We start from the raw sequence: 17,389 nt of genomic DNA on the forward strand, positions 1-17,389 counted from the left end.
TACAAAATAAGTGAAAAAAAGTTACAAACAACGCAAATAAACAAACAAAAAACACAATCGGTTGGGGACACGTAACATGTATGCCGCCCTCTCCGGCGCAGGTGTTCTTAATATTTTGTATACTCAGTGTATTCGTTTTTGTTTTAACAATTTCTATTTGATCTTTAATGCACTTTGAGATTATTCTTGTATAATGAAGTGCTTTAAAAATGCAATTATTCTTATTATGAAATATGATGTTTGAGAGTAGTGCAGTTTGTTTCTGTGTCACAAGATGCTTCCCACTCTCTCGAGTTTCACTACTCAGTTCTTAGTGTCTGTGATTCAACTCATCCCCCAAGCTGTGGTTTTCTCCTCTACATTTTCATTGGAAGTTTACAGTATGAACACTGTCCCTTCTACGTAACTAGGCTAAGTACAGCAACAACCTATGCTGTGCGTGTCTCCCTCTCGGCCCCTAAGCCAGCTGATGTCATGCGACATTCCACACAGCTAGACAGCCCCAAATTACCTGGGGTCAGACAGGAGCAAGTGGCTTGACTACTGATAATGTTCAGTACTAATTTATATACACTACTGGTGTTCTGTGAGAACAAACACTAGAGCTGAGTATGTTCATAATTACACACTATTCCCTAGACCTATATAGGACACCACTTCGGGCCATATTGATGTCATGGGTTCTGTCCAAAAGTAAAGCACTGCACAGGGACTATAGGGTACAATTTCAGATAGGCCCCACTGGATATGTGTTTGATGATTTGACATTTAAAGTGTATTGGTCTCAACCCATTGGTCTCCATCTTTATTTGATTCTAGGTAGCCAATCAGACGCTCCACACGGACAGTCCAGACCTGCCGGAATGTTTCCAGCTGTCAGTGCTGTCATGGCTGCCTTGTGTGTACCTGTGGCTTGCTTGCCCTCCCTACCTCTTCTACCTCCAGAGGAACAACAAGGGTTATATCATGATGTCCGTCCTTAACAGAGTGAAAACGGTGAGGGACCACACCACGCACTGGGCTGCTGTATGTGGCCGTCTGTCCAGTTGTCTCTCTGTCTCCGTCTCTCTCTCGATGCAATACTGTTTGTTGGCTGAGATTCATACCCTGTTTCGTGGCCCTTTATTAGATTAGTTAATTGATGCACGATAGGGGAATAGTGGAAATGTTTATCAGACAGGCTAATGACAAGTACTGGGAAACGTACCAGACATTCAAGCTGGTTCAGACGGTTTAGATGGGTTTTGATCAAATTACTCCTACTCAGTTTTGGGTTTATTTCTTTCTCTCTTTCTCGCCCCTCCCCGTTCCTCCTCTAGGTTTTTGGGTTGGTGTTGTGGATTGTGTGTTGGACAGATCTTTTCGGCACCTTCCATGAGCTGCAGCAGGGGGACTCAAAGCCACCCATCTACTTTGTCACTCCGCTGGTGGTCGGCATGACGATGGTACTTGTACACAACCAACAGGGCGTGGCGTTGTAAACATGCAGTACAGTCATACAGTACAGTGTTCAACCCACTTCCTGAAAAATATCTTATTTTTGGGGTCTTGTTGCTTAGTGACCAGTATTTTGAATCCATAACTTGTCAATCAATCATGTATGTATTGTTGCAACCTGAACTCAGGGGTAGACGTAACATAGTAACCGGAAATCTAGGACACTCAAATTAGTAATGTATGTATTAATTTGTGGATGTCCATCATCCATTTTGTATGATAAGTTACGATTTACAATTCAAGTTTTATTAGTCATGTGGGAAAGGCATGGTATACATTGTCCAATGAAATGCTTTCTTGCAGGTTCCTTCCCGAAAATGCAACAACCATAAGAAATAGTTAAAAACAAGAATATGAACATGAAGTGAATGGCAGTAGAATAGATTAACAATTTTAGTATAAATGTAATACAGGAAGGCACAATTTATAGTAAAATATTTACATGTGTTTGGGGGAAGGGGGGATGGAGAGCAAGTGTTTAACTTGAGCGGTATAATAAGAGTCTGGTAGCAGTAGTTGTAATGTGTGCTAAGGTGAAGAGAATCAGAGCAGGTGGTCAGTCCAGTTCAACTCTCTGATGGCTTGTAGATAGAAACTGTCTCTGAGCCTTTTGGTATCAGACCTCATGCTCTGATACCGTCTGCTAGACGGTAAGGGAGAGAACAGCTTGTGGCTGGGTTGTGTGGGGTCCTTGATGATGCTGCGTGCCTTCCTCAGGCACCATTTTGTATAATGTTCCGGATGGATGGAAGCACAGCCTCCGTGACGACCACGTTTCGAGTAGATGTACTGGATGGGTGGAAGCACGGTCCCAATTCGTATGACATGTTACGAATTGCAATTAATACAATATGTTACAAATTTGCAATGTATGATATGTTACAAATTCTCATTTGTTGTAGCTAGCATTAACTAGGTTGCTAGGTGGCGAACGCTAATGTTAGCTAGGTGGCTAACATTAGCTAAGTTGGGGTTAAGGTTAGGAGTTATGTTAAAGGGTTATTGTGAAGGGGAAGCTAAAATGCTAAGTAGTTGTAAAGTAGATAAAAAAGTAAGTAGTATTTGCTAATCAGCTAAAGTTGTCCTTGATGAGATTCGAACATGCAACCTTTGGGTTGCTAGACATTCGCGTTATACGCTCATCCATCCATAACGACCAACCACCGTTTTTGCCTTAAGTAACCTTCCCTGTTATGTAACCATACAAAAGGTAACATATACTAAGTTGAGTGTCCCAGATTTTTGTTTACTATGTTACGTCTAGTCTATGAGACCAGCCTGATTGTTGTGTTTGTAGATGATTAGATTGTCATTGTATTCCATTAACCTTTACTGTATGTTGCACGCTCTGAGGTGTAGAATAAGCCTAGTGAACATGCTGTTATTCACAGGCAGTTGCTATGCTGGTTCACAAGTTGTTGTTTTTTCTTCTCACATTTCTCTCTCTCGTGCCCTATGCATGAGTGAGAGAGTAGAGCTGAGATGCATGTTCACCTTTACATGCCCTGTGTGTTTCTGTGCTTATCTAAATCGTGATCACTTTAACGCCTCACTCCCTCACCCTCCCTTTTTCCCTCCTCTCTTTCTCAGCTGCTAGCTTTGTTTCTGATACAGTTTGAGAGGTTGAGGGGGGTCCAGTCTTCAGGGATTCTATTTATATTCTGGTTCCTGTCAGTGCTGTGTGCCATAGTGCCTTTCCGCTCCAAGATCCTACAGGCCAAATATCAGGTGAGATCAGGGTTTCCCCTAATGTGTACTGTATAGGCGGAGGTGAAGGAGATGTTTAAAATGTATAGATGTCTCCATCTCCCTCAGCTCTCTCCTTCTTTTCCCTCTCTCAAAACATGGTTACCACCCCCCTCTTCCTCCTCCTTCCCTCCCTCTCCTTCCCTGGCTAAAGAACTTACGGTTGGTTGTTTTGGGGGTTAGGCAGGGCCCAGGTTGGGAGAAGAGAGTGAGAGAGAGGAGAAATAGTAGGTCTGTTGTCCTAGCGACCTGCAGGGCCTTAGCCGTCTTATCTAACCTATCCTACTGAGGGCTGTCTAATACTCTTAACATAATAAAATGCCCTAACAGCTAGCCAGAGCTACACTGGGGCCAAGCCAGGTCAAACCATGCCAACATCAGTCCTGTGGTCTGCTCTGGTTATTTACAATCCCATTGATCCTAACAATTAGCCCCTAGTTGTGTTTTATATATTTGATTTAAAATGGCTTGTGGTCAGGGAGACAAAGGAATGATTTTGGATGACTTAGTTGTTTTTAGCTCAGCAGGGTTTGGGGGGACTGATCATCGATATGTAAGAGAGCATTTTAGGAGACTAGGACAGTCAGTGCATTGTCTGTCAGCCTCCTTAAGAAATGGCTTTCATAACAAAATGTCTTTCTCTGTTCTTGTGTTTCAGAGTGAGATTTCAGACAAGTTGCGTTTCACCACATTCTATTTCTACTTCAGCCTGATCGTAGCCGAGCTTATCCTCTCTTGCTTCAATGAGAAACCTCCACTTTTCTCCAACATAGACACAGACCCCGTGAGTCAACCAGACACACAGACCCTGTGAGTCAACCAGACACACAGACAGACAGTGACCTCTTCTTACTCTTTCTCCTCAGAATCCTTGTCCTCAATCAACTGCTGGTTTCCTCTCCACTATGACCTTCTGGTGGTTCACTAGGTAACATGATTTCCCCCATACAACACATACTGTACAAAAATTATACCTTGGTGCAGGATTGCCTTATCCTGTACATTTGTATGGCTTGTAGCTATTTCATGTTCAAGTATGTTATTCCCACAAGTAATCAGTACATTTGATCAATAATCAATGGAACCGCAAACAAGTCTTCTCTCTGTGCCCTGGTTTCCTGGACACGGATCAATTATTTTCCAGGGTCTTGCACTTCATGGAGTTCCACCAATGTGTTGTGTCCCTCTCTGTCCCAGCATGGCCATCAAGGGCTATAAGAACCCTCTGGAAGCCAAAGACCTGTGGTCACTGAACAAGAGGGACAGCTCCGAGGTGGTCGTCCCCAAGCTACTGCGGGAGTGGGAGGTGGAGCAGGCCAAGGCTCACAGGTAGGGAGGGACGGAGATGGAGGGAGGGAGCAAAAGAGGGTGGGGGGGTCGGGGAAGAATAGGAAACTGAAAACTATTATTATACTGAACACAAATATAAACGCAACATGCAAAGATTTCAACGTTTGTACTGAGTTACAGTTCATATAAGGAAATCTGTCAATTGAAATAAATCAATTAAGCCCTAATCTATGGATTTTACATGACTGGGAATACAGATATGCATCTATTGGTCACGGATACCTTTTTTTTTTTAAGGTAGGGGCGTGGATCAAAAAACCAGTCAGTATCTTGTGTGACCACAATTTGCCTCGTGCAGATCGACACATCACCTTGGCATAGAGTTTATCAGGCTGCTGGTTGTGGAATGTTGTCCAGTCCTCTTCAATGGCTCTGCGAATCTGATTGATATTGGCGGAACTGGAACACACTGCCAGTACACGTCGATTCAGAGCATTCCAAATATGCTCAATGGGTGACATGTCTGGTGGGAATGCAGGCCATGGAAGAACTGGCACATTTTCAGCTTCTAGGAATTGTGTATAGATCCTTGCAACATGGGGCCGTGCATTATCATGCTGAAACCGGTGATGGCGGTGGAGAAAAGGCACGACAAACAGGATCTTGTCACGGTATCACCGTGCATTCAAATTGCCATTGATGAAATACAGTTGTGTTCGTTGTCCGTAGCGTACACCTGCCCATACCATAACCCCACCGCCATCAAAGGGCACTCTGTTTACAACGTTGACATCAGCAAACCGCTCGCCTACACAACACCATCTACCTGGTACAGTTGAAACCGGGATTCATCTGTAAAGAGCACACTTCTCCAGTGTGCCAGTGGCCATTGAAGGTGAGCATTTGCCCACTGAAGTCTGTTACGACGCTGAACTGCAGTCAGGTCAAGACCCTGGTGAGGATGACGAGCACGCAGATGAGCTTCCCTGAAACGGTTTCTGACAGTTTGTGCAGAAATTCTTCAGTTGTGCAACCTCTGTGTCATCAGCTGTTTGGGTGGCTGGTCTAAAACTGCACATTTTAGAGTGGCTTTGTATTGTCCCCAGCACAAGGTGCACCTGTGTAATGATCATGCTGTTTAATCAACTTCTTGATATTCCACACCTGTCAGGTGGATGGATTATCTTGGAAAATGAGAAATGCTCACTAACACAGATGTAAACAAATTTGTTTACAACATTTTAGCGAAAGCATTTCTGGGGATCTTTTATTTCAGCTCATTAACACTTTACATGTTGCGTTTTATATTTTTGTTCGGTGTGTATTTCTAAGAAATTTAGATTTGAGACCAGCATCCACATTTCCTTTAATCTTTCCTGTAATGGACATATTCTATTTGGTGCTTCTTATCTCAAAGGCTTCCAATGTTTTCGCAACTTTTTTTGTTATAATACATTTTTTCACAGTTTGAAAATCAGTACCCTTATTCCCTTATTTTACTTGTTACAACAACATTGACCGAGCAGTACGACTGTGTAGAGAATGGTTTCCCTTGTTTAAGGTTACACAGCCAAATGACACCGCCTAAGTCAACAGTAGTTTGCCCTTTCACATCTTTCCCAGGACTGTGGAGAGCTGAGGGGGGTTTGTCTTTATGGGATCTGAGTGTGCACGCTTGTGTTTGTACATGTGCATGTATGTGTGAGAAAGATAGTGTTTTTCATGTGGCGCCAGCCAGTATCACTCATATCTGTTAAAAAAAATGTGTTAGCATAGTAACCACTGGATTGTGCAGCACCTTTTGAGCATTTAATATGTTGAGTCAGTGTCTCCATCTCTGGTCTTGGGTGGAAAAACACAGTAGTAAAGCTAGTATCAAAGACAGAAATAGCACCACAGATCAGTAAGATGAGTTGGCGAGAAATTGTTACAAAACACACAGATGAAACATTGTGTGTTTTGATGATGTGTTTACATCATACAGAGAATTTTAAAAAACTGGAATGTGACTGGAAAGCAGTGCAGTGAAAATCTGGCTGGCATAGCCTTGCTGATAGCCATATTAAGCCTGCTTTCTGCCTTGAACACAGAGCACCTGCTTTTTCTCTGATAAGAGACAACAATTTTTATAATTCATCCCAATCCTACGATATTAATAATTGATAGGATTTATATAAAGTTTCTCTTTGAAAATGTATGCTTTAACTTATCAAAGCAGGTGGCTACCACAAAAAAAACTTCTGCTTAAACTTGTCAAACAAGCTTTCGAGAGCAAAAAACTATTAGCTGAAACTGCTTTCTGCTTCAGCTTATTAAACTGGACATACACTACCGTTCAAAAGTTTGGGGTCACTAGTAATTTCCTTGTTTTTGAAAGAAAAGTTTTTTTTAAATTGTCGATTTTTAAATAACATCAAATTGATCAGAAATACAGTATAGACATTGTTAATGTTGTAAATGACTATTGTAGCTGGAAACGGCAAAATGTTTATTCTCTGTTGGGCTCGTAACTGGAAAGTACAGGGCACTCCAGAACTAAAATCTAAACACACAAGCCATCTAAATGGAATGTGAAACTTATCTCCCAAAGCTTTTATCTCCGATATTCACTGTGTGGTTTCAACATCAAATCAAAACCCCACATAGGGCGGTGCACAATTGTCCCAGCGTCATCCGGGTTAGGCCGGGGCTAGGCCGTCATTGTATATGAGAATTCGTTCTTAACTGACTTGCCTATTAAATTAAAAGGTCAAAAAAAAAAAGAAATACAACCGGTGTAGAGTTTATTGTGAAATGCTTGCTTGCAAGCAAGCATGCTGAGTTATATATAACACACACACACACACACTCTACTGTTCAAAGTTTTGGGGGTCACCTAGAAATGTCCATGTTTTTTAAAGAAAAGCACATTTTTTTGTCCATTAAAATAACATCAAATTGATCAGAAGTACAGGGTAGACATTTGTTAATGTTGTAAATTACTATTGTAGCTGGAAACGGCAGATTTTTAATGGAATATCTACATAGGCGTACAGAGGCCCATTATCAGCAACCATCACTCCTGTGTTTCAATGGCACGTTGTGTTAGCTAATCCAAGTTTATCATTTTAAAAAGCTAATTGATCATTAGAAAAACATTTTGCAATTATGTTAGCACAGCTGAAAACTGTTGTACTGATTAAAGAAGCAATAAAACTGGTTATAAAATAGTTGAGTATCTGGAGCATCAGCATTTGTGGGTTTGATTACAGGCTCAAAATGGCCAGAAATAAAGACCTTTCTTCTATTCATGTTCTGAGAAATGAAGGCTGTTCCATGTGAGAAATTGCCAAGAACCTGAAGATCGGGTTCTACTCCCTTCACAGAACAGCGCAAACTGGCTCTAACCAGAATAGAGAGGAGTGGGAGGCCACGGTGCACAACTGAGCAAGAGGACAAGTACATTAGTGTCTAGTTTGAGAAACAGGCACCTCACAAGTCCTCAACTGGCAGCTTCATTAAATAGTACCTGCAAAACATCAGTCTCAACATCAACAGTGAAGAGGCGACTCCGGGATTCTGGCCTTCCAGCTACAGTAGTCATTTACAATATTAACAATGTCTACACTGTATTTCTGATCGATTTGATGTTATTTTAATGTACAAAAAATGAGCTTTTCTTTCAAAAACAAGGACATTTTTCTCAGTGACCCCAAACGGTTGAACGGTAGTGTATATCTTCCAGGCTACATAGCCATGGGCCCCACAGTACCGTTGTAATTGTTGTTTCTTACCTGCACTGACTTTGCAGAAGGCTGCTTTATTGAGGAAAGTTTTGAAAACTGTGAGATGTGGTTGTTGAATGTAGCTACCTTAAGGTGAATACACTGTAAACTGTAAGAGCGTCTGGGAAATGACCAAAATGTCAATATAAATCTTGTCCAAACACGCTTGGGAGTGTCTGCTGAATGCTGATCTCTAACCTCTTGTCATTGTTCCAAGCGTTCTCTTTGGCTCTCGCTCGCTCTCATGTTCGCTCGCTCTTTCGCTACTCTTCAGTTTCTCTGCCAAGTTCTGTCTGGTTTTCCTTCAGTGAACAAAATAACCAGTAAAATGATATGAAAGAGAGACCTAAGCCTGTAATTGCTCAAACCTGTTTAGAGGTGTGAGGGAGAGTTGCGTTTCATTGACTTTTGGAATCCAACCCCTCCACATTCCGATTGTGTGAGAAAATCATGCGTAAATATACAGTATATCGGTTAACTTCATGTTCAAGGGTAGAAACTGGATGTGATGAATGCTTCTTCTACTTGGAACCTATTTCTACCCCTTCTCTCCACAGTGCTGTGGACCAGTCCACCCAGGCTCATTTCTCTAAACCTCCGCCAGCGGGAGAGACCAACCATGTAGGGGGGGAGAGCAGTCCTGAGGAGGTGGAGGTGTTGCTGTCCAAACAAAAAGACCCCAAAAAGCCCTCCTTCCTCCGTTCCCTCATCAAGGCCTTTGGACCCTACTTCCTCATCGGATCTGCATTTAAACTCCTACAGGACCTCATCACCTTCGTCAACCCACAGCTCCTCAAGTAAATAGAGCACTACGCAGCATTATATACCCTTATGAAGCCTTACCAAGTCTATATGTCAAATGCAGATGAACATGCTGAATGTGGTCTGAATAAAGATAACGTTCTGAGTAAAGATAAAGATCAGAATATAAAGCTAATTTAGGACAGCAGCAGTATTTCCTGTATCAGACCCATCATAGGGGTGGGGTGTTTGTTTCCTTGTAGCGTTACAGAGTGACAGGACAATATTGTTCTTGTTTGTGGTGTGTCTTTGAGCAGCTAGCAAAGCCCCTTTTTAATGAGTGTTAAAATACAGTATTTTAAAAGGAAAAGCTGCACACTCTAGTAGCTCCGATGTAATATATTATTTTTACCAACATGGGCTGGGTAGTAGTCTAGCGATGAAGCTTTTGGGCCAGTAACCCAGAGCTGTCTAGTTGAAATCTGTTGATGTGCCCTTGAGCAAGGCACTTAACCCTAATTGATTCTGTAAGTCGCTCTGTATAAGAGCGTCTGCTGAATGACACAAATGTTTAAACAAATATTCTCACTACCACCGTGTTTCCACTGGACAGGATTCACCTGGACACCTATGTGGTTTATGGAAGGACAACATTTACCTACATGAACATGTGTCATGGTCTCTTATTTCCAGGAAAAATATTATTTGCATGTTGATTGGTCTACGTCCTTATGGTCCTCCTCGGCTGTCGAGTTGTTTTATTTGTTTGCGATGTAAAGCCGACGTGCAAATGTGTTCCCTCTAGGTTGTTATGAAAGTGTGTTTGAATGATGGGAGGCGTTCTGTGAAGCATAAACCCATCTACAGTACCAGCCAAAGTTTGGGCATGCCTACAAGGGTTTTTCTTTATTTTTACTATTTTCTACATTGTAGAATAATAGTGAAGACATCAAAACTATGAAATAACACACATGGAATGTAGTAACCCAAAAAGTGTTAATATTTTAGAATCTTCTAAGTAGCCACCCTTTGCCTTGATGACAGCTTTGCATACTGTTGGCATTCTCTCAACCAGCTTCATGAGGTAGTCACCTGGAATGCATTTCAATTAACAGGTGTGCCTTGATAAAAGTACATTTGTGAAATTTCTTTCCTTAATGTGTTTGAGCCAATCAGTTGTGTTGTGACATGGTAGGGGTGGTATACAAACTCTTCCTGACCCGCCCCCTATCTATTTGGTAAAAGACCAAGTCCATATTATGGCAAGAACAGCTCAAATAAGCAAAGTGAAATGACAATCCATCATTATTTTAAGACATGAAGATCAGTCAATCTGGAAAATTTCCAGAACATAAGAAAGTTTCTTCAAGTGCAGTCGCAAAAACCATCAAGCGCTACGATGAAACTATCTCTCATGATGACCGCCACAGGAAAGGAAGACACTGGTACCTCTACTGTAGAGGATAAATTCATTAGGGTTAACAGCCTCAGAAATTGCAGCCCAAATAAATGCTTCACAGAGTTCAAGTAACAGACGCATCTCAACATCAACTGTTCAGACGAGACTGTGAATCAGGCCTTCATGGTCAAATTGCTGCAAAGAAAACACTACTAAAGGACACCAATAAGAAGAGACTTGCTTGGGCCAAGAAATACAAGCAATGGACATTAGACCGGTGGTCATCTGTCCTTTGGTCTGTTGAGTCCAAATTTTTCATTTTTGCTTCCAACCGGCTTGTCTTTTTGAGACGCAGAGCAGGTGAACGGATGATATCCGCATGTGTGGTTCCCACCGTGAAGCATGGAGGAGGTGTGATGGTGTGGGGGTGACACTGTCTGTAATTTATTTAGAATTCAATGCACACTTAACCAGCATGGCTCCACCTCATTCTGCAGCGATACGGCATCCCATCTGGTTTGCGCTTAGTCCCACTATCATTTTGTTTTTCAACAGGACAATGACCCAACACACCTCCAGGCTGTGTAAGGGCTATTTGACCAAGAAGTAGAGTGATTGAGTGCTGCATCAGATGACCTGGCTTCCACCATCACCCGACCTCAATCCAATTGAGATGGTTTGGAATGAGTTGGACTGCAGGGTGAAGTGAAGGGAAAGCAGCCAACAAGTACTCTGCATATGTGGGAACTCCTTCAAGACTATTGGAAAAGCATTCCAGGTGAAGCTGGTTGGGACAATGCCAAGAGTGTGCAACTCTCTCAAGGCAAATGGTGCATACTTTGAAGAATATCAAATATAACATACAGTTTGATTTGTTTAACACTTTTTTGGTTACTACATGATTCCATATGTGTTATTTAATTCGTTTTTATTTCTTCACCATTATTCTACAATGGTAAAGATAAAGAAAAACCCTTGAATGAGTAGGTGTGTGTGTGCACATTTTTGACTGGTACTGTATGTCATGTTTAATGTGCTTGTTTTACTCATCAGTCTACAGAATCTATGTATTTTATATATACAGTACCAGTCAAAGGTTTGGACACACCTACTCCTTCAAGGTTTTTTCTTTGTTTTTACTATCCCATCTTTTTCTCTCCTCCTGTTCCGCCCCCGCTTCTTCCTCTCTTCTCCCTCCAGGTTATTGATCTCATTCACGAAGCAGAAGGGAGCTCCCACCTGGTGGGGATACGCCCTGGCCTTCCTCATGTTCTTCGCAGCCTTCCTCCAGACTCTCATTCTGCACCAACACTTCCAGTACTGCTTCGTCACTGGAATGAGGCTCCGCACCTCCATCATAGGAGCCATCTACAGGAAGGTACACACAAGTAGAAGCACACACACACACACACACACAGTGGGGAAAATTGCATTTTTGTCTTTCTCGTCTGTCCTTTCTTTCTCTCTCTAGTCTCTGATTATCACTAACGCGGCCAAGCGTACATCTACAGTGGGAGAGATAGTCAACCTGATGTCAGTGGACGCTCAGCGCTTCATGGATCTCACCACCTTTCTCAACATGCTGTGGTCCGCCCCACTTCAGATCATACTGGCACTATACTTCCTGTGGCAGGTGGGTGGGTTCTTTCCATGGAGGTGGCTTTATTAGTCCACCATAGCCAAAGTAGTGCACTGTATGGGGAATAGATCTAAAGAGATGAGATCCAGAATGATTGTGCCTGGAGTGTATTCATTAGTGGGATTCTGTTTCCAACAGAAAATGTTTTGCAAGGGAAACCGTTTCCTTCAAAAGGGAAAACATTTAGCAACAAAAACTAGTTTCTAGGTCCCTCCCTGTTTCATTTCATTCCGTTTGCTTCCGTTTGGCTCCTAAAGTTAACGGTAAATGTTTTTCCGATGCAAAACATTTTGTAACAGACTAAACATTTTGCAACTTTATCCGACTAATGATTACACCCCTGCTCTCTGCGTTGATTAGTCTTACGTGGTCTTTCTGGGGTCCATCTCTGTTGTGTTGATTAGTCTTACGTGGTCTTTCTGGGGTCCGTCTCTGTTGTGTTGATTAGTCTTACGTGGTCTTTCTGGGGTCCCTCTCTGTTGTGTTGATTAGTCTTACGTGGTCTTTCTAGGGTCCGTCTCTGTTGTGTTAATTAGTCTTACGTGGTCTTTCTAGGGTCCGTCTCTGTTGTGTTGATTAGTCTTACGTGGTCTTTCTAGGGTCCGTCTCTGTTGTGTTGATTAGTCTTACGTGGTCTTTCTAGGGTCCGTCTCTGTTGTGTTGATTAGTCTTACGTGGTCTTTCTGGGGTCCATCTCTGTTGTGTTGATTAGTCTTACGTGGTCTTTATAGGGTCCATCTCTGTTGTGTTGATTAGTCTTACGTGGTCTTTCTGGGGTCCATCTCTGTTGTGTTGATTAGTCTTACGTGGTCTTTCTGGGGTCCATCTCTGTTGTGTTGATTAGTCTTACGTGGTCTTTCTAGGGTCCATCTCTGTTGTGTTGATTAGTCTTATGTGGTCTTTCTGGGGTCCATCTCTGTTGTGTTGATTAGTCTTGCGTGGTCTTTCTGGGGTCCATCTCTGTTGTGTTGATTAGTCTTACGTGGTCTTTCTGGGGTCCATCTCTGTTGTGTTGATTAGTCTTACGTGGTCTTTCTAGGGTCCATCTCTGTTGTGTTGATTCGTCTTACGTGGTCTTTCTGGGGTCCATCTCTGTTGTGTTGATTAGTCTTAAGTAGTCTTTCTGGGGTCCATCTCTGTTGTGTTGATTAGTCTTACGTGGTCTTTCTGGGGTCCATCTCTGTTGTGTTGATTAGTATTACGTGGTCTTTCTAGGGTCCATCTCTGTTGTGTTGATTAGTCTTACGTGTTCTTTCTGGGGTCCATCTCTGTTGTGTTGATTCGTCTTACGTGTTCTTTCTAGGGTCCATCTCTGTTGTGTTGATTAGTCTTATGTGGTCTTTCTGGGGTCCATCTCTGTTGTGTTGATTAGTCTTATGTGGTCTTTCTGGGGTCCATCTCTGTTGTGTTGATTAGTCTTATGTGGTCTTTCTAGGGTCCATCTCTGTTGTGTTGATTTGATCCTGCCTTGTTTTTTATTTTGATTGCTAATACATTGTCTCTCTCTTCTAGAACCTTGGTCGGTGTCTGTTGATTGTTCGTGCCTTGTCTCTGTTGTAGAACCTGGGTCGGTGTCTGTGTTGATTGGTCGCGCCTTGTCTCTCTCTTCTAGAACATTGGTCGGTGTCTGTTGATTAGCTGTGCCTTGTCTCTGTGTTGTAGAACCTTGGTCGGTGTCTGTGTTGATTGGTCGTGCCTTGTCTCTGTGTTGTAGAACCTGGGTCCGTCGGTGCCTTTGTTGATTGGTCGTGCCTTGTCTCTGTGTTGTAGAACCTGGGTCAGTCGATGCTGATTGGTCGTGCCTTGTCTCTGTGTTGGAGAACCTGGGTCAGTCGGTGCTGATTGGTCGTGCCTTGTCTCTGTGTTGGAGAACCTGGGTCAGTCGGTGCTGATTGGTCGTGCCTTGTCTCTGTGTTGTAGAACCTGGGTCAGTCGGTGCTGATTGGTCGTGCCTTGTCTCTGTGTTGTAGAACCTGGGTCAGTCGGTGCTGATTGGTCGTGCCTTGTCTCTGTGTTGTAGAACCTGGGTCAGTGTCTGTGTTGATTGGTCGTGCCTTGTCTCTGTGTTGTAGAACCTGGGTCCGTCGGTGCTGGCTGGTGTTGCTGTGATGATCCTCCTGATCCCCTTAAATGCTGCCATCGCCGTGAGGACACGAGCCTACCAGGTATGCACACCTCCCTCTGCTTTTCTACAACGGCTTAATATCTGTGGTATGGAGGTTTGAAGTTGTGGTGATGGTGATGATCGCGATTAGAAGGATGGTGGTTGTAATTACGACCGAGAAGAGTCTCGTCGATTTGAACAAGCGGCTTCTCGTTCAAGTGTGTCAAGGTAGAAACGTGTGCAACTCTTTACCACAACAACAAAATGCTCATGATCAAACACCAGAGCACTGTAAAGATCTCCTGTGAGTTTGTACTATAGCAGGTCTTTTGCTCTTTAAACTAGTTGTCTTGTGGGTGGAAAGATGAGTGAAATGTTCTTTACCTTTTTTTTTTGCGCCTCTGTACTTCAAAAACTCTGTTTGTGGTGTGTCAGTTTGCTCGGAAATGTTTGTGCTTTTTTGTCTTTGAGCAGCTATCAAAGCCTCTTTTTTTAATGAGTGTTAAAATACAGTATTTTAAAAGGAAAGGAAAAGCCGCACCCTCTTAGATCCGACGCATTCATTTATCTACCAACGTTTCGACAGCCAAGCGGTCTACATCTCTAAAGTAGCATTGTTTTGACATGGACAGAGGATATCTTCCACCCCCCCTCCCACCTCGCTCTCTCCACCCCCTCCCTCTCTCCCACCTCCCTCCCCCTCCCTCCCTCTCTCCACCCCCCTCCTGTTGTCTCTTAAAGGTGGAGCAGATGCAGTACAAGGATGCTCGCATCAAACTGATGAACGAGATTCTGAACGGGATCAAAGTGTTGAAGCTGTACGCCTGGGAGAACTCCTTTAAAGAGAAGGTTCTGGAGATCAGACAGAAAGAGCTCAATGTGCTCCGCAAGACGGCCTACCTCGGTGCTCTGTCTACCATGGCCTGGACCAGTGCACCATTCCTAGTACGGGACACACACACACACCTATATTATCCTTGTTGTATACGCTATATCACTTTGCATGGAGGAAGGAAGGTTAACTCTGACTATTAGCTAGCTATTTTAGATGGACAGAGTACAACTTAAAGCTGCAAATCAATGAGCTGTCCAGAGGATCTTTTTCCAAGCTTTTTAAAAATATTTTTTATGTCTCCTCAGGTTGCCTTGACAACGTTTGCAGTGTATGTGACTGTGGATAAAAATAACATTTTAGACGCGGAGAAAGCCTTTGTATCTTTGTCTCTGTTCAACATCTTACGGTTCCCTCTCAATATGTTGCCCCAAGTCATCAGCAGTATCGTACAGGTAGGCTCTTCTCCTCCTCTGTCATTCTCTTACTCCTTCTTGTCTCACTCCTCTCAATTTTTTCACCCTGTCACTCTTTCTTTTCCCCCTACTTCTCTCATTCCTCTTTCTCTCACTCCTCCTCTTATTCCGTCTGTCATTCCTCCTGTGGATGTTGTGCATGCTTTTGCGCTGTGTGTGTGTTGACTCTGTTGCCACTCCAAGGCCAGCGTGTCCCTGAAGCGTATCCAGGACTTCCTGAGTCATGATGAGCTGGACCCAGAGTCTGTGGACCGGACTAACACTGCCACAGGTGAGCATTGAACCAAACTTGGCTGGGCTGGTTTCATTTCACCCCCTAAGGCCCTTCCGACACCCCTTAGGTTTTCACTGACATGAAGGATGGTAGAGAATAAAGCTAATGGGACGGGGCCTCTGAGGCATTCTAATTGTCTTATGTTTCTGCCATAGAGATCCTATTAAATTATTATTCAAATTCCTAGTTCTATGGTTACTGCTGAGTCAGGCTTACATGGGCCTGTTGCCATGGCACCACTGCCTGCCATTTACTGTAGGCGGTTAGGTTTTATATAGAAACTATGAGGGATTATGTAATCAATTTCACTTTTGCATCGTCATTACTCTTGGCTTTTGTAATAATAACGTTTTAGACTCTTAAGTTGAGGTGACTTAAGGTATTTAGATGGACGGATTCCCACAGTCATTGCTTTCTCTTCTGTAACTCCCTCTGTTTTTGCCAGTTTGGGAATGCTGTGTCATGGTTCCTGTTTTTGTAACTGCAATGCATTCTCCCCTTCAGATAGCTCAGTGACTGTTGTCAACGGGAAGTTCACCTGGGCAAAACAAGATCCTCCTGCTCTACACAAGTATGTTGGCAAGTTGCATCATGCAAAGGACAATAACTATTCAAGGGAAAGAATGCACTGACTGTGTGTGTGTGTGTCCGTCCCAGTATAAACCTGATGGTGCCCCAGGGCTCACTGCTAGCGGTGGTAGGACATGTCGGCTGTGGAAAGTCTTCTCTGGTGTCAGCTCTATTGGGAGAGATGGAGAAAATGGAAGGAGACATCTCTATACAGGTATGTCCACTGAATTAAATTATGCTAACTGAAGGTTGATTTGATTTTATTGGGGCATTTGCTCGATTGAGTAATTGATTAGTGGGTCAATTGCTTTATTGATTGATTGAACGATTGATAGACTGATTGTTTGTGTCCAGTTGTAGTTTTCAGCTGTACTGAGTTTTCTCCCTCCTCTCCTTTCAGGGTTCGGTGGCCTACGTCCCGCAGCAAGCCTGGATCCAGAACGCCACTCTGAGAGACAACATCCTATTTGGCAAGGCCTACAACGAGCACAAGTACCGCTGTTGTCTGGATGCCTGCGCTCTGACCCAGGACCTGGAAGTACTACCTGGAGGAGACCTGACCGAGATCGGAGAGAAGGTAGGGAGATGGAATAGAATCTAACCTGGTTTGTTTTTTGGGGCTAAAGGTCACGTTAGCCCACAACTAAAGGCATCCGTTCTGGGAGCTAAGATGAGTCTTTGAGTCTCAAACAAAGCAACTTATTTTGAGATCAGTGATTTGCTTGTGTTTGTCTCTCCCTCTCCTCTCTTTCTCTCCTCTCTTTCTCTCTTTCTCTCCTCTCTCTGGCTTTCTCTCCTCTCTATTTCTCCTTTCTCCTGACTTTCTCTCTTCTCTTCTCCCCTCTTTCTCCTCTTTCTCTTGCTCCTTTCTCTCTCAGGGAATCAACCTCTCAGGTGGTCAGAGACAGAGGGTGAGTCTGGCCAGAGCTCTGTACAATGAGGCAGACGTCTACCTGCTGGACGACCCTCTCTCTGCCGTGGATGCCCACGTGGCCAAACACATCTTCGACCAGGTCATTGGCCCAGAGGGGGCGCTGCAGGGCAAGGTGAGTAGAAG

The 17,389-nt window shown here is 43.3% G+C and overlaps 1 protein-coding gene across 2 annotated transcripts in view; it reads left to right on the forward strand.

Annotated features, from left to right (window-relative positions):
* The window catches only part of abcc3 (ATP-binding cassette, sub-family C (CFTR/MRP), member 3), a 55,639-nt gene that overhangs the window by 20,702 nt on the left and 17,548 nt on the right, over positions 1-17,389 (forward strand). For both annotated transcript variants that reach the window (XM_029684952.2, XM_029684951.2), the window contains exons 2-18: positions 820-996; positions 1,320-1,445; positions 3,088-3,225; positions 3,902-4,027; positions 4,110-4,171; positions 4,441-4,572; positions 8,855-9,094; positions 11,638-11,815; positions 11,909-12,070; positions 14,149-14,241; positions 14,922-15,125; positions 15,321-15,467; positions 15,672-15,759; positions 16,267-16,333; positions 16,420-16,546; positions 16,733-16,909; positions 17,211-17,378. In XM_029684952.2, coding sequence (XP_029540812.1) covers positions 820-996; positions 1,320-1,445; positions 3,088-3,225; positions 3,902-4,027; positions 4,110-4,171; positions 4,441-4,572; positions 8,855-9,094; positions 11,638-11,815; positions 11,909-12,070; positions 14,149-14,241; positions 14,922-15,125; positions 15,321-15,467; positions 15,672-15,759; positions 16,267-16,333; positions 16,420-16,546; positions 16,733-16,909; positions 17,211-17,378 — 2,412 coding nt within the window. The remainder of the gene's footprint in view (positions 1-819; positions 997-1,319; positions 1,446-3,087; positions 3,226-3,901; positions 4,028-4,109; positions 4,172-4,440; positions 4,573-8,854; positions 9,095-11,637; positions 11,816-11,908; positions 12,071-14,148; positions 14,242-14,921; positions 15,126-15,320; positions 15,468-15,671; positions 15,760-16,266; positions 16,334-16,419; positions 16,547-16,732; positions 16,910-17,210; positions 17,379-17,389) is intronic.

The sequence above is a fragment of the Oncorhynchus nerka genome, linkage group LG16, assembly GCF_034236695.1.
Source record: "Oncorhynchus nerka isolate Pitt River linkage group LG16, Oner_Uvic_2.0, whole genome shotgun sequence".
Classification (NCBI taxonomy): Eukaryota; Metazoa; Chordata; class Actinopteri; order Salmoniformes; family Salmonidae; genus Oncorhynchus; species Oncorhynchus nerka.